The sequence below is a fragment of the Electrona antarctica genome, assembly GCF_951216825.1.
Source record: "Electrona antarctica genome assembly, contig: scaffold_90, whole genome shotgun sequence".
Classification (NCBI taxonomy): Eukaryota; Metazoa; Chordata; class Actinopteri; order Myctophiformes; family Myctophidae; genus Electrona; species Electrona antarctica.
In genome coordinates, this window is record NW_027637615.1 from 217,188 (window position 1) to 239,196 (window position 22,009).

Sequence of the window (22,009 nt, forward strand, 5' to 3'; positions counted from 1 at the left end):
ACCGAAAGAACGCGTGCTCCCCCTGCTGGTGGGACGATGAAAACAAGTCCAAAGACTTTCTTATGTTTATATCTTTGACGCTTCCTCCATGAACACGACATAACTGTCCTGCATGATGTCAAATCAAATCAAATCAAATCAAATCAAAGGCCTACCTGTTGTCGGGGGCTACGGCGGGAGGGGGCGGGGCTGTCAGCGTGGTGGTTTTCGGCGTGGCGGGCTTGGCGGTGGTGCTCTTGACGCGCGGCCTCTTGGTGGGCCTCCTTGTGGAGGTGGTCTTGGGCCTCCTGGTGGAGGTGGCGTTGGGCCTCCTGGTGGAGGTGGAGGGCGGGGTGGGCAAGGCTGTGGCCTCCACGATGGTGGGCCTCGTCACGGTGGGCTGGACGGGACGATATTATAGTTACAATGTCCCCCCTAACTGGACAATAGTATAGTTACAATGTCCCCCCTAACTGGACAATATTATAGTTACAATGTCCCCCCTAACTGGACGATATTATAGTTACAATGTCCCCCCCTAACTGGACGATATTATAGTTACCATGTCCCCCCTAACTGGACGATATTATAGTTACCATGTCCCCCCCCCCAGCTCAGTGGCCTTGTGGTTAGAGTGTCCGCCCTGAGACTGGGAGGTCGGGGTTCAATCCCCGGCCGGGTCATACCAAAGACTCTAAAAATTTGACCCAATGTCTCCCTGTTTGACACTCAGCATCAAGGGTTGGATTGGGGGTAAGTCCCTGCGACATACTAGCGTCATGTCCAGGGGGTGTACTTGTACATCAAGCTGCCTCACGCTACAGAAACAGGAGATAGGCTCCTGCCCTATGGGCCTCATGGCTCGGCATGGATACTTACTACTTACTACTACTACTATGTCCCCCCTAACTGGACGATATTATAGTTAACATGTCCCCCCTAACTGGACGATATTATAGTTACAATGTCCCCCCTAACTGGACGATATTATAATTACAATGTCCCCCCTAACTGGACGATATTATAGTTACAATGTCCCCCCTAACTGGACGATATTATAGTTACAATGTCCCCCCTAACGTCACGGGACGATAATATAGTTACAATGTTCCACTGTATTCCCCCAATACGTCAATGTTCGCCAATACATCAATATTCGCCAATACATCAATGTTCGCCGTTCGAAACGCACCTGTGTGACGTTAGCGTTCCACCCGTTCTGGACGGGAACCCCTTCTTCCATCAAATCTCGTGAAAATGGCCAAGGTGGTAAAAATAGCTCTTCTCAAGATTTCTCGAGGATGGCATGGATTGTGTTGTAAAAGTCATAATGAAACCTGGCATTGTACCAACCTGGATGGGCAGGATGCTGGTGGCCCCTCCTCCTCCTAACACCCGGGTGGGCTGCGGGGGCCCCAGGGCCGGCGTGGGGCCCAGGGCCCCCCCCAGCTGGTCCCTGAGGCGGATGGTGGGCTTCACGGGGAGGGGCAGGGGTCCACGGACCGGCGTCGCAGAGCTGTCCAAAACGTACACAATGAATGCAGACATTTAGCAGCTCTGAACCTTAGAGAGACTTAAGGTGGCCTTACACTAGCCAATTTTTTTCAATCTGAAATCTGATAGCACCACACACTACAGGATAATCTGATAGCACCACACACTACAGGATAATCTGATAGCACCACACACTACAGGATAATCTGATAGCACCACACACTACAGGATAATCTGATAGCACCACACACTACAGGATAATCTGATAGCACCACACTACAGGATAATCTGATAGCACCACACACACTACAGGATAATCTGATAGCACCACACACTACAGGATAATCTGATAGCACCACACACACTACAGGATAATCTGATAGCACCACACACACTACAGGATAATCTGATAGCACCACACACTACAGGATAATCTGATAGCACCACACACTACAGGATAATCTGATAGCACCACACACTACAGGATAATCTGATAGCACCACACACTACAGGATAATCTGATAGCACCACACACTACAGGATAATCTGATAGCACCACACACACTACAGGATAATCTGATAGCACCACACACACTACAGGATAATCTGATAGCACCACACACACTACAGGATAATCTGATAGCACCACACACACTACAGGATAATCTGATAGCACCACACACTACAGGATAATCTGATAGCACCACACACTACAGGATAATCTGATAGCACCACACACTACAGGATAATCTGATAGCACCACACACTACAGGATAATCTGATAGCACCACACACTACAGGATAATCTGATAGCACCACACACTACAGGATAATCTGATAGCACCACACACTACAGGATAATCTGATAGCACCACACACACTACAGGATAATCTGATAGCACCACACACTACAGCAGTGTTTCCCAACCTTTTTTGTCCCAGGGCACACTTTTCATAAAAATCTCAGGGCACACCTAGATATACGGTGTATAGGCCTATCTATATACATATACATACATATGTGTATGTATGTGTATATAATATATACAGTGTATATATATATATATATATATATATATATATATATATATTCATATATTCATCATTCAATATTTTGAACTAAAGTTCATGGTTCCAAAAAATGAACTATTTTAGTTATTTTTCGTTCTTTCTTTTTTGAATTATTATTAGTATTATTACCACAGTACCACAGCCCATAGCCATATAGAACCTCAGACTTTATTGAATCAAAAAACTTTGGGGGATTTAATAATACAAAATTAATTCCTTAAAGGTGTAGTGAAATTAAAAATACGTTTTTCACACTTTTAGACCATCTCCGTGGTCATCATATGACCATACCTAACAATGGATGCCAAACAAATGGGAAAATTCTCATTTTTGTGTGTTTTTATATCAAAAGTCCATAAAAATATTTTTTGTATTACTTCCTGAAAACGAAAACGTGCTGCGTGATGACGTGTCGAGGCCAACATCGATAAAAGCCAATAAAAATTAAGCTCACCCGTATCCTCTCCATATGTGCGCATCCGTGCAGCACAGCTGCTATTGATTACAGAAATCCTCCGTTTTTATTCCCATTCCAGATAACATCCAGACAGTGTATTACTCGGTTTCAACTTAATCATCACGCTAAAATATGTATCTGAAAACATTATAGGGTAGAAATAAGCCACATAACAGTAAACTGGTACAGTTTGGCCGTCTATTTGATTTGTAAACAAACACACCACGCTGCTGCGTATAGCATAGCAACAGTCCCTAGCTACCGTCCCATCGCCTGAAGGGATGCGACACTCTGATTGGTTCAGAAACTTCAGACCGGTGTTTCAACTTGAAACCGTTTGAAACCTCATAATAAAATGTCCACCATTTCCGTTTCATTACACCTTTAAAAAAAACAAATTTTGGAGAAAAGATAGCTCATATGCAATGTGAAATGCCACCTAATTCTTAATCTTTTTCCTTGTCTTTATTATGGGCCAACTTGTGAAAGCTGCATGCTTTTATTGTGAAGGGTCTCAGTTCTCACAGCCTGCATATTTCCACGTGCTGAAAATAGCTGATCGACAAGCTCACAACGCTTTGCGTCCGCAACGCGTTGTGAGCTTGTAAATCAGCCATTTTCAGCATGGAACACGTGTACGACGAAGAATAAATCAGGCATCACTGATATATTGTGTTGGCCGAACGAGGCGATCATGTATGGACACTTGGACAGCTATTTTTCGTGGCACATTATGTTTAATCACAACAACGTCACGTTTACTTTACCTCCTCAGTGTTTGGGTCGGGACATGTAGGACTGTATGTGTCTGCTGTCTACGTGCATATGCGCGAAATGTAGCGTCTTCTGGATGCATTTCTTTGCATTAACATTTCAATGGCCGAGGGTCGTTAGAGTCTATTGTTCCGTCGTTATCGCACGTCTAATGGTTAGACGTGTGACAACAACGACGCAACAATAGGAAGCCTGCAGCCCAGTAGCTATAATATTGCTTTCGGGGAGGGTTAGTGTTATTTTCGGTCAAATCAGGCGGCACACCTGGACACATCAAACGGCACAGTAAAGTGCCGCGGCACACAGGTTGGGAAACTGCACTACAGGATAATCTGATAGCACCACACACTACAGGATAATCTGATAGCACCACACACTACAGGATAATCTGATAGCACCACACACTACAGGATAATCTGATAGCACCACACACTACAGGATAATCGGAGCGGGGCAGAGCAAATATCAAACATTCTTGATGTTGATCGGGCCGATCCCGACCGATTATCGGCTAGTGTAAGGCCACGGAGGGATTACGTTTGGATCTTTTATACACTCACACTAGACGATAATGTATGCCCGAGAATCGCTCCCGATTGAGTCGGGCACCCCCCGAGCGTCACAAATCCCCGATTATCGGCTGGTGTACGGCCACCTTTACACTAATACAACACAATGAATGCAGGCATTTAGCGTTCAGTGTTGTTTTCGTCGACTAAAACTAAGACGAAAAATGTTGGTCGACTACCTTTTTTCACTGACGAAAACTAAGTGGAAACTAAATAAAACTAAGCCATGATGACTAAAACTAAGACTAAATATACTGACAATTTCATCAACAAATAAAAACTAGACTAAAATGTTAGGAAGGGACTAGTGGACAAGAGATCCACTAGGAAGGGACTAGTGGACAAGAGATCCAGTAGAAGTCATTTTACACTTGGTTGCATGCTGAAAATAGCCGATCTACAAGCTCACAACATTGTGAGCTTGTAGATCGGCTATTTTCAGCAAGTGTAAAATATGTCATTACGACGGCATCAAGGCCCGCCAAAATACAATTAAGTCGACTAAATCCAGTGTAGATTTAGTCGACTAAAATCTTATGACACTAAAACTAGACTAACACTAAGACATTCCAGGTGACTAACATGTGACTAAAACTAAATTAAAACTATTCAAGAGACTAAGACAAAAACACCACTGCTCTGAACCTTAGTGTCGGGTTTATTCCGTGAGTGGGATCATTATAATATTAAGTGCCGGCCCAGCTTATATTTGTAACTTCATGTTGTGTCATTTATGTATAGAATGTTGGTGCTATTATGAAGTTCACTGCCTATACAGTAAATACTCTGTGTTATATAAGAACAGAGATCCTCTTATCAACCAATTACAATATGTCTCAGGGATGTAGATATTAATACAGCTAATTGGGGGGTAAATGTGTTACCAATGTGTTACCAATGTGATACTACTATATACCAGGAATGCGAGGTCTTACTACAATGGTATGTGAGGGGCAGGAAGTGTCGGGTGACAGAGGAAGAGGGGCGAGCTATACCAGGGCACGATGTGTTCATTCATTCTTTCAGTGCAGAACAATGTAACGAACGGGATGACGCGTTTAAGTAAGTCCTTTTAATGTGTTATATGTTCGTTAAATGCTCTAAATTCAGTCACAAATGATGCATCTATGCAGTCGCTATATCTGTGAATTAATAGTATGTATCTTGTGTTTCTCTTGTGTGTTGCAGTTATTACCTAAACGCCACAGTCTCAGGTTCCTTTGTTGTAATGATCATCAATGCTATTGTACTATCTAACACGGGCCAGACAAGGCAAATAAGGCTTTATACTGTACACAAGTGTAGTAGAAGTATGTTTGTACGTGTGTGAGTGTGTTATGAGATAATAGTAATAAAATGGCCAAAATCAAGTGATTGTTTACGGGCATTATTGCAACGTCGAGGCTATGTATGTTTGAGTAATATAAATGTTACAGTTGGTGTGTGTTAAATCACAGTTACCAGACCTGTTTGTTATAACCCCTTTGCGGAGGGTCTGAATCAGTAATTAAGCAAAGCTATGAAACAGCAAAGTTTAGTTATATCCGTACACTTAGAGAGACTTACAGTAATAAATACTGCATAGAAATAGTTTTCATCATTCTGAATCCATTCCAAGCATTACAAAAAAACACTTGTTGGGCTAAAAACGGCCATAGACGTCATCACAAATGTGATGAGGTCATCACAAATGTGATGAGGTCGGCCTGGGCCGTGGCTCAGCGGTCCAGGCACCTTGGCTGGTAATCCAGTCTGGCAGTGTGCCGCGGGTTCGACTCCCGATCCCGACAGCCTTTACTGCATGTCATCCCCCCCATCTCTCTCCCCTACTGTCTGTCCCTCCATAAAGAAATGTAAAATAAAGGCAAAAGCCACAAAAACAAAACATAAAAAAAGAAAAATGTGATGAGGTCACCACAAATGTGATGATTTGGCCAAAGATTTCCCACTAATGTCATCATGAATAAATTAAAGGAAAATCAAGGAAATTAGAAAACAAATGCATGGGCAAAGAAAATCCACTTCAACATTTCAAAATCGGTCAGCCAGACCGCTCCGACGCGCTAGTGTTAAAGGGATTGTGACATAAAAATAGTTTTTTTAAATGGTTTTCTGAGCTCAGTTGCACACAAAAAACCTGAGCTTTTAACATTCAGTATATTTTCTGTGATCTGTGGGTTTTCTGGCTCAAACAAGTGCTCTGATTTTTCACAGCCTGCAAACCCCATATATGACAATGGGATTTGCCAGCAGATGTCACTGTTTTCATTGCAGCTCAAAAGGCTTCCAAACCCCAGAGAAAACCACGGACTGACAGAAAACCCACTGAATGTTTTCTTGGGTCATAAAACCTAAAAGAAAAACGATAAAATAAAAATAAATGAAAGTTAAAGTCATGAAACCTTTAAGAACTACTGAAAGTAGCAGATCTACAAGCTCACAACGTGTCGCTGAAGCGATGTGTTGCGAGCTTGTAGATCTGCTATTTTCAGTAGTTTGGGGTTCCACCGGACAGACATGTCTGCGTTACACCAGTGGTTCCCAAAGTGGGGTCCGGGGACCCCCAAGGGTCCTTAAGGGAGGTCCAGGGGACCCCCAAGGGTCCTTAAGGGAGGTCCAGGGGACCCCAAAGGGTCCTTAAGGGAGGTCCAGGGGACCCCCAAGGGTCCTTAAGGGAGGTCCAGGGGACCCCCAGGGGTCCTTAAGGGAGGTCCAGGGGACCCCCAAGGGACCTTAAGGGAGGTCCAGGGGACCCCCAGGGGTCCTTAAGGGAGGTCCAGGGGACCCCCAAGGGTCCTTAAGGGAGGTCCAGGGGACCCCCAAGGGTCCTTAAGGGAGGTCCAGGGGACCCCCAGGGGTCCTTAAGGGAGGTCCAGGGGACCCCCAGGGGGCCTTAAGGGAGGTCCAGGGGACCCCCAAGGGTCCTTAAGGGAGGTCCAGGGGACCCCCAGGGGTCCTTAAGGGAGGTCCAGGGGACCCCCAAGGGTCCTTAAGGGAGGTCCAGGGGACCCCCAGGGGTCCTTAAGGGAGGTCCAGGGGACCCCCCAGGGGTCCTTAAGGGAGGTCCAGGGGACCCCCCAGGGGTCCTTAAGGGAGGTCCAGGGGACCCCCAGGGGTCCCTAAGGGAGGTCGAGGGGACCCCCAGGGGTCCTTAAGGGAGGTCCAGGGGACCCCCAAGGGTCCTTAAGGGAGGTCCAGGGGACCCCCAGGGGTCCTTAAGGGAGGTCCAGGGGACCCCCAGGGGTCCTTAAGGGAGGTCCAGGGAGTAAGGGAGGTCCAGCTAAATGATTGTTAGGAACCAAATGGACCCTTATGGGTCTGTAACTCTGAGAGTGTACAAACGGAACCAAACGGACCCTAACGGGTCCATTTGGTTCCATTGGTACACTCTCAGAGTTAAAATAAGTGATTTTACAATATAAATTGGGGGTCCCAGAGATAGAAATGCCATTAAATGGGATTGTCAAACTGGGGGTCCTTGAAATTAAACGGGATGAGAATCACTGCTAGAGCCGTAAAAGTCTTCTCTTATGGGGGTCCCTGGCATTATCTCTTCAAATGGGGGTCCCTGGCATTATCTCTTCTAATGGGGGTCCCTGGCATTATCTCTTCAAATGGGGGTCCCTGGCATATCTCTTCAAATGGGGGTCCCTGGCATATCTCTTCAAATAGGGGTCCCTGGCATTATCTCTTCAAATGGGGGTCCCTGGCATATCTCTTCAAATGGGGGTCCCTGGCATATCTCTTCAAATGGGGGTCCCTGGCATATCTCTTCAAATGGGGGTCCCTGGCATATCTCTTCAAATGGGGGTCCCTGGCATTATCTCTTCAAACGGGGGTCCCTGGCATTATCTCTTCAAACGGGGGTCCCTGGCATTATCTCTTCAAACGGGGGTCCCTGGCATTATCTCTTCAAATGGGGGTCCGCGGGGCTGATTAGGGTCAATGTGGGGGTCCTTATGGGGGTCCGCGGGGCTGATTAGGGTCAATGTGGGGGTCCTTATGGGGGTCCGCGGGGCTGATTAGGGTCAATGTGGGGGTCCTAGACATCAAATGGGGGTCCGCGGGGCTGATTAGGGTCAATGTGGGGGTCCTTATGGGGGTCCGCGGGGCTGATTAGGGTCAATGTGGGGGTCCTAGACATCAAATGGGGGTCCGCGGGGCTGATTAAAGGGGGTCCTAGACATGAAATAGTTTGGGAACGGCTGCGTTTAGACGACTTGTAACTCACCTGTCGGTGGAGAGCGGGGCGATGGCCGGGCTGGTGGGCGTGGGCACCAGGCGGGCGGGGGGGGGCTCGGGGTGGGCGGCGGTGGGCGGGGCCAGCGAGGGGACGGGGGTGGGGGTGTTGTACAGCTGTCTGCGGAGCCGGCGGACCCCCCCCGCCGCGTTGGGGGGAGGAGGGGGCTTCTTGTTGGCCACGTGCCAGCCCACCACGGGGTAGCCCAGCCTAGCGGACATGCTGCCGTCCCGCGCCGGGCCTCGAACCGCCCCGAGGTCCGGCACCGTGCTCTGGTCCAGAGCGCACCCTAGTGGCCAGGAGAGGAGCGCGCCGTTCTCTACCACCTAGAGAACCGTTTACAGTGTGGTCATTTATCAGAGAACAGTTTACAGTGTGGTTATTTATCAGAGAACAGTTTACAGTGTGGTTATTTATCAGAGAATAGTTTACAGTGTGGTAATTTATCAGAGAATAGTTTACAGTGTGGTCATTTATCAGAGAACAGTTTACAGTGTGGTCATTTATCAGAGAACAGTTTGCAGTGTGGTCATTTATCAGAGAATAGTTTACAGTGTGGTTATTTATCAGAGAACAGTTTGTGAGTCTGTAGTTCTGACTGTAATGGGAAGTTCATTCCATAGTTTAGATTGGGAGTGAGTCTGTAGTTCTGACTGTAATGGGAAGTTCATTCCATAGTTTAGATTGGGAGTGAGTCTGTAGTTCTGACTGCAATGGGAAGTTCATTCCATAGTTTAGATTGGGAGTGAGTCTGTAGTTCTGACTGCAATGGCTTTCGCTCCTATGCCACCAAAATGTGGAACGCCCTACCAACTGTCATTAAGACATGCGAATCCCTTGACTCCTTCAAAACCGCTCTCAAAGGGCACCTACGGATGGCTGCAATTCGAAACTGGCCCCCGTAAAATCTGAATCCCCCCCCCCCCCCCCCCGCCCCCCCCTTTTTCCCCTCACTGTATATATTTCTTTTCCCTTTTTACCTCCTTTATGATGAATTCCTGTTCTGTCTATAGAAGTGTCTATTTGTACGTCTCTAAATGTTTTGATGATTTGAACATGGTGGACCCTATTGGAAACAAGTGTAATGCTTAATTGGGTCGTCCACTCACAGTTAACAGCCTTTGTATTGAGTTTGTGCTTGAAATGTACTGTAATTCTGCAAACTGTTAATAAATTCTTCAATCAATCAATCAATCAATGGGAAGTTCATTCCATAGTTTAGATTGGGAGTGAGTCTGTAGTTCTGACTGCAATGGGAAGTTCATTCCATAGTTTAGATTGGGAGTGAGTCTGTAGTTCTGACTGCAATGGGAAGTTCATTCCATAGTTTAGATTGGGAGTGAGTCTGTAGTTCTGACTGCAATGGGAAGTTAATTCCATAGTTTAGATTGGGAGTGAGTCTGTAGTTCTGACTGCAATGGGAAGTTCATTCCATAGTTTAGATTGGGAGTGAGTCTGTAGTTCTGACTGCAATGGGAAGTTCATTCCATAGTTTAGATTGGGAGTGAGTCTGTAGTTCTGACTGAAATGGGAAGTTCATTCCATAGTTTAGATTGGGAGTGAGTCTGTAGTTCTGACTGTAATGGGAAGTTCATTCCATAGTTTAGATTGGGAGTGAGTCTGTAGTTCTGACTGCACTGGGAAGTTCATTCCATAGTTTAGATTGGGAGTGAGTCTGTAGTTCTGACTGCAATGGGAAGTTCATTCCATAGTTTAGATTGGGAGTGAGTCTGTAGTTCTGACTGTAATGAGAAGTTCATTCCATAGTTTTGGAGCCAGAAGGGAGAAGAGTTTGTAGTGAAAGAGTATATATATTTTAGGGTTACATATTATATGTAAATAAAGTGTATATAGTGTATGTGTATATAAAGTGTATATAAAGTGTATATAAAGTATAAAGTACCTTCTTGGCGTTCCCCGGGCCGGCCATGAAGGCCGACATGTCGAACAGGCGGTTGTTGACGACCGGCGCGGCGCGCAGGCTCTCCGGTGCCGCCCCGGAGGCGAAGCTCACCATGACGCGCAGCAGAGCCACGCGCTGTGCGGCGGCCATCTTGGTGAGGTCGGCGTCCAGGATGACCGTCAGCACGGTGAGAGGCTCCTCGCCGCAGAACAGACCTGGCAGGGACAGGGTTAACACTTTAATTGCCCGGGGATATTTAATCCATTACATTATAGTTAAGTTAAGGGTTATTTAATCTATTACATTATAGTTAAGTTAAGGGTTATTTAATCCATTACATTATAGTTAAGTTAAGGGTTATTTAATCCATTACATTATAGTTAAGTTAAGGGTTATTTAATCTATTACATTATAGCGCCCGTTCGATTTATAAACACGGACCACTTTTACCGACGGACCGGATGTTGTGAATGTGTGTGTAGCAGCTAACAATAGCCACACCACTCTAGAGTTGATCGACAGCAACGGGATGTAAGAATAAATCTACCGCGACTAGCGACTGGACCGCGGAGGGCCGTCTAACACAGGATGTTTTTTTTATAATTAGACGGGATGATTTAGATCGAGAGTTATTCATGTTTTAAGATTTTCGTTGTCGTCAGCTAAACAGGGGAGGGAGTTTTTCGATGACGTCTCACTCAACACCGAGGATTGCCCAACAGGCGCCCCATGCGGAGCCGCGCTACGAGCTTGTAGGTCTGCTATTTTTTGAAAAGTCTTGAAAATGTGGAGCAAAAGCTTTGAATATATATTCTTTCAGAGCAAACATTTTTAACTCATATCTTTGCTTCTGGGGGGGTCCCTGGAACAACATATGTTCAGATGGGGGTCGGCGGCCAAATACATATATTATTTTGGGGGTCTTTGACATGAAAATGTTTGAGAACGACTGACATAGAAACATGGGTTTTTTCAGAAGACTGTCAGGATTTAGAAGACATTTGTTGAATCTTTTCTCAGGTCTAAATGGGTTAACACAATGAGCGCCACCTGGTGGACAAAAGTAGTGGTGCTTCGGTGCCAATTCCACTATGACGCTTTTGTCCGCTTTTGTCGCCATCTTGGATGCTAAAGCGACATAGCGCCAATGCTAGCGAGCTAAGGCGAGGACCAACTTCCTGTCCAAAGGAAATATCAGATCTACAAGCTTACAACACGTGTTGTAAGCTTGTAGATCTGATATTTATTCTATTTTTTTTTTAAAAACGTTCTATTTTTTTCTATTTTTTTTTTGAAAACGTGTGGACATTTTTCAACATGGAAACGATGAACGATTTTATGCAAAAACATAATTGTGATTATCTCAAAATCACTGCGATCAGGCGATGATGTAATAATAATATATATACCTCCTCCGGCCACCAGGGGGCGCTCCTCGTCCTCCGCGTACACCTCCAGGGAGAAGACGCCCCCGGTGGACACAGAGAGGTGGTGCGCGCCGCGGTCCCGCTCCAAGGCCACGCCCCTCAGGACGCAGCGCTCGCCGTCCCACGACAGGAAGGAAGGGAGGCGGGGCTTCCCCAGAGACGTCACCTAGACGACGGAAACAACAACAAACAACAAGACAGACAATTAGACTCGGAGTAGAGTCGCTGCTCCTTCGCCTGGAAATGAGCCTAGGAGCTTAGGTGGTTCGGGCATCTGGTTAGGATGCCTCTCAGGCGTCTCCCTATAGGGAGGTCCTCGAGGCACGTCCCACTGGGACCAAGGACCAGATGGATTATATCTCCACTGGGAGGAGACCCCGGGGCAGACCAAGGACCAGATGGATTATATCTCCACTGGGAGGAGACCCCGGGGCAGACCAAGGACCAGATGGATTATATCTCCACTGGGAGGAGACCCCGGGGCAGACCAAGGACCAGATGGATTATATCTCCACTGGGAGGAGACCCCTGGGGCAGACCAAGGACCAGATGGATGATATCTCCACTGGGAGGAGACCCCCGGGGCAGACCAAGGACCAGTTGGAGGAAACAGAGGTCAGAGGTCAGTTACTCACGGTGAGGTCACAGCTCCCATTGGTCCCTCTGGGAGGAATCCTGAGGGAGAACAGCTGTCCCACCAGGACCGCTGACGAGTCTGGGACGGACCCGGGGCGAGCTCCGAGCAGCACCGCGGGCACCGGGGGCGTGGCCCAGGAGGAGGAGTCTGGTACGGGTGCAGCGGGCCGTTCGGCGGACGGTCGCGGTCCCTCCACGATGTTGTGCGGTCGAGGTCCCTCTGCGATGGCATCGTGCGGTCGCAGTCCCTCTGCGATGGCATTGTGCGGTCGCGGTCCCTCGACGATGGCATCGTGCGGTCGCGGTCCCTCTGCGATCGCCGACGCGGCGGCTCGGAGCTCGAAGAGGACCGACGACTGCATGGAGGCCTCCAGCTCCACCACCAGGGGGAGCCACGACTCCTGGTACAGAGTTTATAATGTAGTTATTTATCAGCTCCACCACCAGGGGGAGCCACGACTCCTGGTACAGCTCGTAGCACGCTATGAACTTGTAGATCTGCTATTTTTCAATAGCTAAAGTACAACATAATGCTTGAAACACCAAGAGGGGTTCCCGCCCAGAATGGGTTAAGAGAGTGCAGATATTCCCCTTTTTCCATTAAGAAAACCTTATATTTTCAAATCAAAGCAATACAGCCTCATCAAAGTTGGTGTTGTGAGTTTATATATTGTCAATTACTTCCACGAGAGGGGGAGAGGTGGTGGAGTTAGCTGCTTTATAGCAGACAGTTTGAGAGGGGGAGAGGTGGTGGAGTTAGCTGCTTTATAGCAGACAGTTTGAGAGGGGGAGAGGTGGTGGAGTTAGCTGCTTTATAGCAGACAGTTTGAGAGGGGGAGAGGTGGTGGAGTTAGCTGCTTTATAGCAGACAGTTTGAGAGGGGGAGAGGTGGTGGAGTTAGCTGCTTTATAGCAGACAGTTTGAGAGGGGGAGAGGTGGTGGAGTTAGCTGCTTTAGCAGACAGTTTGAGAGGGGGAGAGGTGGTGGAGTTAGCTGCTTTATAGCAGACAGTTTGAGAGGGAGAGAGGTGGTGGAGTTAGCTGCTTTAGCAGACAGTTTGAGAGGGGGAGAGGTGGTGGAGTTAGCTGCTTTATAGCAGACAGTTTGAGAGGGGGAGAGGTGGTGGAGTTAGCTGCTTTATAGCAGACAGTTTGAGAGGGGGAGAGGTGGTGGAGTTAGCTGCTTTATAGCAGACAGTTTGAGAGGGGGAGAGGTGGTGGAGTTAGCTGCTTTATAGCAGACAGTTTGAGAGGGGGAGAGGTGGTGGAGTTAGCTGCTTTATAGCAGACAGTTTGAGAGGGGGAGAGGTGGTGGAGTTAGCTGCTTTATAGCAGACAGTTTGAGAGGGGGAGAGGTGGTGGAGTTAGCTGCTTTATAGCAGACAGTTTGAGAGGGGGAGAGGTGGTGGAGTTAGCTGCTTTAGCAGACAGTTTGAGAGGGGGAGAGGTGGTGGAGTTAGCTGCTTTAGCAGACAGTTTGAGAGGGGGAGAGGTGGTGGAGTTAGCTGCTTTATAGCAGACAGTTTGAGAGGGGGAGAGGTGGTGGAGTTAGCTGCTTTATAGCAGACAGTTTGAGAGGGGGAGAGGTGGTGGAGTTAGCTGCTTTATAGCAGACAGTTTGAGAGGGGGAGAGGTGGTGGAGTTAGCTGCTTTATAGCAGACAGTTTGAGAGGGGGAGAGGTGGTGGAGTTAGCTGCTTTATAGCAGACAGTTTGAGAGGGGGAGAGGTGGTGGAGTTAGCTGCTTTATAGCAGACAGTTTGAGAGGGGGAGAGGTGGTGGAGTTAGCTGCTTTATAGCAGACAGTTTGAGAGGGGGAGAGGTGGTGGAGTTAGCTGCTTTAGCAGACAGTTTGAGAGGGGGAGAGGTGGTGGAGTTAGCTGCTTTAGCAGACAGTTTGAGAGGGGGAGAGGTGGTGGAGTTAGCTGCTTTAGCAGACAGTTTGAGAGGGGGAGAGGTGGTGGAGTTAGCTGCTTTAGCAGACAGTTTGAGAGGGGGAGAGGTGGTGGAGTTAGCTGCTTTATAGCAGACAGTTTGAGAGGGGGAGAGGTGGTGGAGTTAGCTGCTTTATAGCAGACAGTTTGAGAGGGGGAGAGGTGGTGGAGTTAGCTGCTTTATAGCAGACAGTTTGAGAGGGGGAGAGGTGGTGGAGTTAGCTGCTTTATAGCAGACAGTTTGAGAGGGGGGAGAGGTGGTGGAGTTAGCTGCTTTATAGCAGACAGTTTGAGAGGGGGAGAGGTGGTGGAGTTAGCTGCTTTATAGCAGACAGTTTGAGAGGGGGAGAGGTGGTGGAGTTAGCTGCTTTATAGCAGACAGTTTGAGAGGGGGAGAGGTGGTGGAGTTAGCTGCTTTATAGCAGACAGTTTGAGAGGGGAGAGGTGGTGGAGTTAGCTGCTTTATAGCAGACAGTTTGAGAGGGGGAGAGGTGGTGGAGTTAGCTGCTTTATAGCAGACAGTTTGAGAGGGGGAGAGGTGGTGGAGTTAGCTGCTTTATAGCAGACAGTTTGAGAGGGGGAGAGGTGGTGGAGTTAGCTGCTTTATAGCAGACAGTTTGAGAGGGGGAGAGGTGGTGGAGTTAGCTGCTTTATAGCAGACAGTTTGAGAGGGGGAGAGGTGGTGGAGTTAGCTGCTTTATAGCAGACAGTTTGAGAGGGGGAGAGGTGGTGGAGTTAGCTGCTTTATAGCAGACAGTTTGAGAGGGGGAGAGGTGGTGGAGTTAGCTGCTTTATAGCAGACAGTTTGAGAGGGGGAGAGGTGGTGGAGTTAGCTGCTTTAGCAGACAGTTTGAGGTTCCAATGGAGTTAAGAGGTTCTGTCCAATGCGTTTTTTACTACTTTCCATTTGTTCAATATTTTTGAAACAACACACAGCATGTCAAACTGGGGGTCCTTGGAATTAAACAGGTTGAGAATCACTGCTAGAGCCGTGAAAATCTTCCCCTATGGGGGTCCCTGGCATATGTTTTCAAATGGGGGGTCATTGACATATGTTTTCAAATGGGGGGTCCTTGACATATGTTTTCAAATGGGGGGTCCTTGACATATGTTTTCAAATGGGGGGTCCTTGACATATGTTTTCAAATGGGGGGTCCTTGACATATGTTTTCAAATGGGGGGTCATTGACATAATGTTTTCAAATGGGGGGTCCTTGACATATGTTTTCAAATGGGGGATCCTTGACATATGTTTTCAAATGGGGGGTCCTTGACATGTTTTCAAATGGGGGGTCCTTGACATATGTTTTCAAATGGGGGGTCCTTGACATATGTTTTCAAATGGGGGGTCCTTGACATATGTTTTCAAATGGGGGGTCCTTGACATATGTTTTCAAATGGGGGGTCATTGACATATGTTTTCAAATGGGGGGTCATTGATATATGTTTTCAAATGGGGGGTCCTTGACATATGTTTTCAAATGGGGGGTCCTTGACATATGTTTTCAAATGGGGGGTCCTTGACATATGTTTTCAAATGGGGGGTCCTTGACATATGTTTTCAAATGGGGGGTCCTTGACATATGTTTTCAAATGGGGGGTCCTTGACATATGTTTTCAAATGGGGGGGTCCTTGACATATGTTTTCAAATGGGGGGTCATTGACATATGTTTTCAAATGGGGGGTCATTGATATATGTTTTCAAATGGGGGGTCCTTGACATATGTTTTCAAATGGGGGGTCCTTGACATATGTTTTCAAATGGGGGGTCCTTGACATATGTTTTCAAATGGGGGGTCCTTGACATGAAAAGGTTTGGGAACCACTGTTCTCAGTCGCCACCACTGAATTTCACTCCTTTAGATTCCATAGATTTAGATTCCATAGAAGCCACACAGCGTGTCTACTGTGAGTATAGATTTAGATTCCATAGAAGCCACACAGCGTGTCTACTGTGAGTATAGATTTAGATTCCATAGAAGCCACACAGCGTGTCTACTGCGAGTATAGATTTAGATTCCATAGAAGCCACACAGCGTGTCTACTGTGAGTATAGATTTAGATTCCATAGAAGCCACACAGCGTGTCTACTGTGAGTATAGATTTAGATTCCATAGAAGCCACACAGCGTGTCTACTGTGAGTGTGAACGCATGCTGCACTGAAAATAGCAGAGCTTGTAGGTTTAGGTATTTTCTGTCATTCGTTTATTTTCAGATGAAAGAGAGTTTGAAGTGATCAAAACTACCAATAGACACGTTTAGAATCATCTTCCACGAACATGAATGAATGTCTCAGATAAATGTCATGATTTATTCAGCTGGTCGGCCTTAAAACATCATCACTACATTTTCAGTCTTGATGTTATAATTAGCTTTAAAGGACCTCTTCACCACTTTTCAACGTCTCTTCCTATTGGTCCTCACTAATGTTCATGATAAAATACCACAATTATGTTCTACTCGGTCTGTGTCTCATAGGAAGGCTGTGGGCAGTTCAGAAACCCGTCCACCAGTGACATCATCGATGGTGATTCCAAGCTAATAGAAACGGCAGGCTTTCTTTTCCTGAAAAGTTGCAATGCAAAAGTTGAAGCCATCGTTCTCACGATAATACAAATCTAAATATATTTTAAAACAAATCTTGTTTAAAGAAAAATCTGCCTAATGATGATGTCACTGGTGGACGGGTGTCCGAACTGCCCAAAGCCCTCCTATGAGACACAATTATATGAAGAGATGTTGAAAACATGGTGGTGTTTTATCATGAACATTAGTGAGGACCAATTATATGAAGAGATGTTGAAAACATGGTGGTGTTTTATCATGAACATTAGTGAGGACCAATTATATGAAGAGATGTTGAAAACATGGTGGTGTTTTATCATGAACATTAGTGAGGACCAATTATAGGAAGAGATGTTGAAAACATGGTGGTGTTTTATCATGAACATTAGTGAGGACCAATGGTGGTGTTTTATCATGAACATTAGTGAGGACCAATGGAGGTGTTTTATCATGAACATTAGTGAGGACCAATGGAGGTGTTTTATCATGAACATTAGTGAGGACCAATGGTGGTGTTTTATCATGAACATTAGTGAGGACCAATGGAGGTGTTTTATCATGAACATTAGTGAGGACCAATGGTGGTGTTTTATCATGAACATTAGTGAGGACCAATGGAGGTGTTTTATCATGAACATTAGTGAGGACCAATGGTGGTGTTTTATCATGAACATTAGTGAGGACCAATGGAGGTGTTTTATCATGAACATTAGTGAGGACCAATGGTGGTGTTTTATCATGAACATTAGTGAGGACCAATGGAGGTGTTTTATCATGAACATTAGTGAGGATCAATGGTGGTGTTTTATCATGAACATTAGTGAGGACCAATGGAGGTGTTTTATCATGAACATTAGTGAGGACCAATGGAGGTGTTTTATCATGAACATTAGTGAGGACCAATGGAGGTGTTTTATCATGAACATTAGTGAGGACCAATGGAGGTGTTTTATCATGAACATTAGTGAGGACCAATGGAGGTGTTTTATCATGAACATTAGTGAGGACCAATGGTGGTGTTTTATCATGAACATTAGTGAGGACCAATGGAGGTGTTTTATCATGAACATTAGTGAGGACCAATGGTGGTGTTTTATCATGAACATTAGTGAGGACCAATGGAGGTGTTTTATCATGAACATTAGTGAGGACCAATGGAGGTGTTTTATCATGAACATTAGTGAGGACCAATGGTGGTGTTTTATCATGAACATTAGTGAGGACCAATGGTGGTGTTTTATCATGAACATTAGTGAGGACCAATGGAGGTGTTTTATCATGAACATTAGTGAGGACCAATGGAGGTGTTTTATCATGAACATTAGTGAGGACCAATGGTGGTGTTTTATCATGAACATTAGTGAGGACCAATTATAGGAAGAGATGTTGAAAACATGGTGGTGTTTTATCATGAACATTAGTGAGGACCAATGGAGGTGTTTTATCATGAACATTAGTGAGGACCAATGGAGGTGTTTTATCATGAACATTAGTGAGGACCAATGGAGGTGTTTTATCATGAACATTAGTGAGGACCAATGGTGGTGTTTTATCATGAACATTAGTGAGGACCAATTATAGGAAGAGATGTTGAAAACATGGTGGTGTTTTATCATGAACATTAGTGAGGACCAATGGAGGTGTTTTATCATGAACATTAGTGAGGACCAATGGAGGTGTTTTATCATGAACATTAGTGAGGACCAATGGTGGTGTTTTATCATGAACATTAGTGAGGACCAATGGAGGTGTTTTATCATGAACATTAGTGAGGACCAATGGTGGTGTTTTATCATGAACATTAGTGAGGACCAATGGAGGTGTTTTATCATGAACATTAGTGAGGACCAATGGTGGTGTTTTATCATGAACATTAGTGAGGACCAATGGAGGTGTTTTATCATGAACATTAGTGAGGACCAATGGTGGTGTTTTATCATGAACATTAGTGAGGACCAATGGTGGTGTTTTATCATGAACATTAGTGAGGACCAATGGTGGTGTTTTATCATGAACATTAGTGAGGACCAATTATATGAGGTGTTTTATCATGAACATTAGTGAGGACCAATGGTGGTGTTTTATCATGAACATTAGTGAGGACCAATGGTGGTGTTTTATCATGAACATTAGTGAGGACCAATGGTGGTGTTTTATCATGAACATTAGTGAGGACCAATGGTGGTGTTTTATCATGAACATTAGTGAGGACCAATTATATGAGGTGTTTTATCATGAACATTAGTGAGGACCAATGGTGGTGTTTTATCATGAACATTAGTGAGGACCAATGGTGGTGTTTTATCATGAACATTAGTGAGGACCAATGGAGGTGTTTTATCATGAACATTAGTGAGGACCAATGGTGGTGTTTTATCATGAACATTAGTGAGGACCAATGGTGGTGTTTTATCATGAACATTAGTGAGGACCAATGGAGGTGTTTTATCATGAACATTAGTGAGGACCAATGGTGGTGTTTTATCATGAACATTAGTGAGGACCAATGGAGGTGTTTTATCATGAACATTAGTGAGGACCAATGGTGGTGTTTTATCATGAACATTAGTGAGGACCAATGGAGGTGTTTTATCATGAACATTAGTGAGGACCAATGGAGGTGTTTTATCATGAACATTAGTGAGGACCAATGGTGGTGTTTTATCATGAACATTAGTGAGGACCAATGGAGGTGTTTTATCATGAACATTAGTGAGGACCAATGGTGGTGTTTTATCATGAACATTAGTGAGGACCAATGGAGGTGTTTTATCATGAACATTAGTGAGGACCAATGGAGGTGTTTTATCATGAACATTAGTGAGGACCAATGGAGGTGTTTTATCATGAACATTAGTGAGGACCAATGGTGGTGTTTTATCATGAACATTAGTGAGGACCAATGGAGGTGTTTTATCATGAACATTAGTGAGGACCAATGGTGGTGTTTTATCATGAACATTAGTGAGGACCAATGGAGGTGTTTTATCATGAACATTAGTGAGGACCAATGGAGGTGTTTTATCATGAACATTAGTGAGGACCAATGGAGGTGTTTTATCATGAACATTAGTGAGGACCAATGGAGGTGTTTTATCATGAACATTAGTGAGGACCAATGGAGGTGTTTTATCATGAACATTAGTGAGGACCAATGGTGGTGTTTTATCATGAACATTAGTGAGGACCAATGGTGGTGTTTTATCATGAACATTAGTGAGGACCAATGGAGGTGTTTTATCATGAACATTAGTGAGGACCAATGGAGGTGTTTTATCATGAACATTAGTGAGGACCAATTATATGAGGTGTTTTATCATGAACATTAGTGAGGACCAATGGTGGTGTTTTATCATGAACATTAGTGAGGACCAATGGAGGTGTTTTATCATGAACATTAGTGAGGACCAATGGAGGTGTTTTATCATGAACATTAGTGAGGACCAATGGTGGTGTTTTATCATGAACATTAGTGAGGACCAATGGTGGTGTTTTATCATGAACATTAGTGAGGACCAATGGAGGTGTTTTATCATGAACATTAGTGAGGACCAATGGAGGTGTTTTATCATGAACATTAGTGAGGACCAATGGTGGTGTTTTATCATGAACATTAGTGAGGACCAATTATAGGAAGAGATGTTGAAAACATGGTGGTGTTTTATCATGAACATTAGTGAGGACCAATGGAGGTGTTTTATCATGAACATTAGTGAGGACCAATGGTGGTGTTTTATCATGAACATTAGTGAGGACCAATGGTGGTGTTTTATCATGAACATTAGTGAGGACCAATGGAGGTGTTTTATCATGAACATTAGTGAGGACCAATGGTGGTGTTTTATCATGAACATTAGTGAGGACCAATGGAGGTGTTTTATCATGAACATTAGTGAGGACCAATGGAGGTGTTTTATCATGAACATTAGTGAGGACCAATGGAGGTGTTTTATCATGAACATTAGTGAGGACCAATGGTGGTGTTTTATCATGAACATTAGTGAGGACCAATGGAGGTGTTTTATCATGAACATTAGTGAGGACCAATGGTGGTGTTTTATCATGAACATTAGTGAGGACCAATGGAGGTGTTTTATCATGAACATTAGTGAGGACCAATGGAGGTGTTTTATCATGAACATTAGTGAGGACCAATGGAGGTGTTTTATCATGAACATTAGTGAGGACCAATGGTGGTGTTTTATCATGAACATTAGTGAGGACCAATGGAGGTGTTTTATCATGAACATTAGTGAGGACCAATGGTGGTGTTTTATCATGAACATTAGTGAGGACCAATGGAGGTGTTTTATCATGAACATTAGTGAGGACCAATGGAGGTGTTTTATCATGAACATTAGTGAGGACCAATGGTGGTGTTTTATCATGAACATTAGTGAGGACCAATGGAGGTGTTTTATCATGAACATTAGTGAGGACCAATGGAGGTGTTTTATCATGAACATTAGTGAGGACCAATGGTGGTGTTTTATCATGAACATTAGTGAGGACCAATGGAGGTGTTTTATCATGAACATTAGTGAGGACCAATGGTGGTGTTTTATCATGAACATTAGTGAGGACCAATGGTGGTGTTTTATCATGAACATTAGTGAGGACCAATGGTGGTGTTTTATCATGAACATTAGTGAGGACCAATGGAGGTGTTTTATCATGAACATTAGTGAGGACCAATGGTGGTGTTTTATCATGAACATTAGTGAGGACCAATGGAGGTGTTTTATCATGAACATTAGTGAGGACCAATGGAGGTGTTTTATCATGAACATTAGTGAGGACCAATGGAGGTGTTTTATCATGAACATTAGTGAGGACCAATGGTGGTGTTTTATCATGAACATTAGTGAGGACCAATGGAGGTGTTTTATCATGAACATTAGTGAGGACCAATGGTGGTGTTTTATCATGAACATTAGTGAGGACCAATGGTGGTGTTTTA

The 22,009-nt window shown here is 45.0% G+C and overlaps 1 protein-coding gene across 3 annotated transcripts in view; it reads right to left on the reverse strand.

Annotated features, from left to right (window-relative positions):
* The window catches only part of LOC306918768 (dystroglycan 1-like), a gene marked incomplete at its 3' end in the record, with an annotated part of 83,561 nt that overhangs the window by 22,303 nt on the left and 39,249 nt on the right, over positions 1-22,009 (reverse strand). For all 3 annotated transcript variants that reach the window (XM_079531634.1, XM_079531632.1, XM_079531633.1), the window contains exons 4-9: positions 12,550-12,951; positions 11,897-12,080; positions 10,488-10,702; positions 8,576-8,910; positions 1,333-1,495; positions 156-379 (exon numbers count right to left, since the gene is read on the reverse strand). In XM_079531634.1, coding sequence (XP_079387760.1) covers positions 156-379; positions 1,333-1,495; positions 8,576-8,910; positions 10,488-10,702; positions 11,897-12,080; positions 12,550-12,951 — 1,523 coding nt within the window. The remainder of the gene's footprint in view (positions 1-155; positions 380-1,332; positions 1,496-8,575; positions 8,911-10,487; positions 10,703-11,896; positions 12,081-12,549; positions 12,952-22,009) is intronic.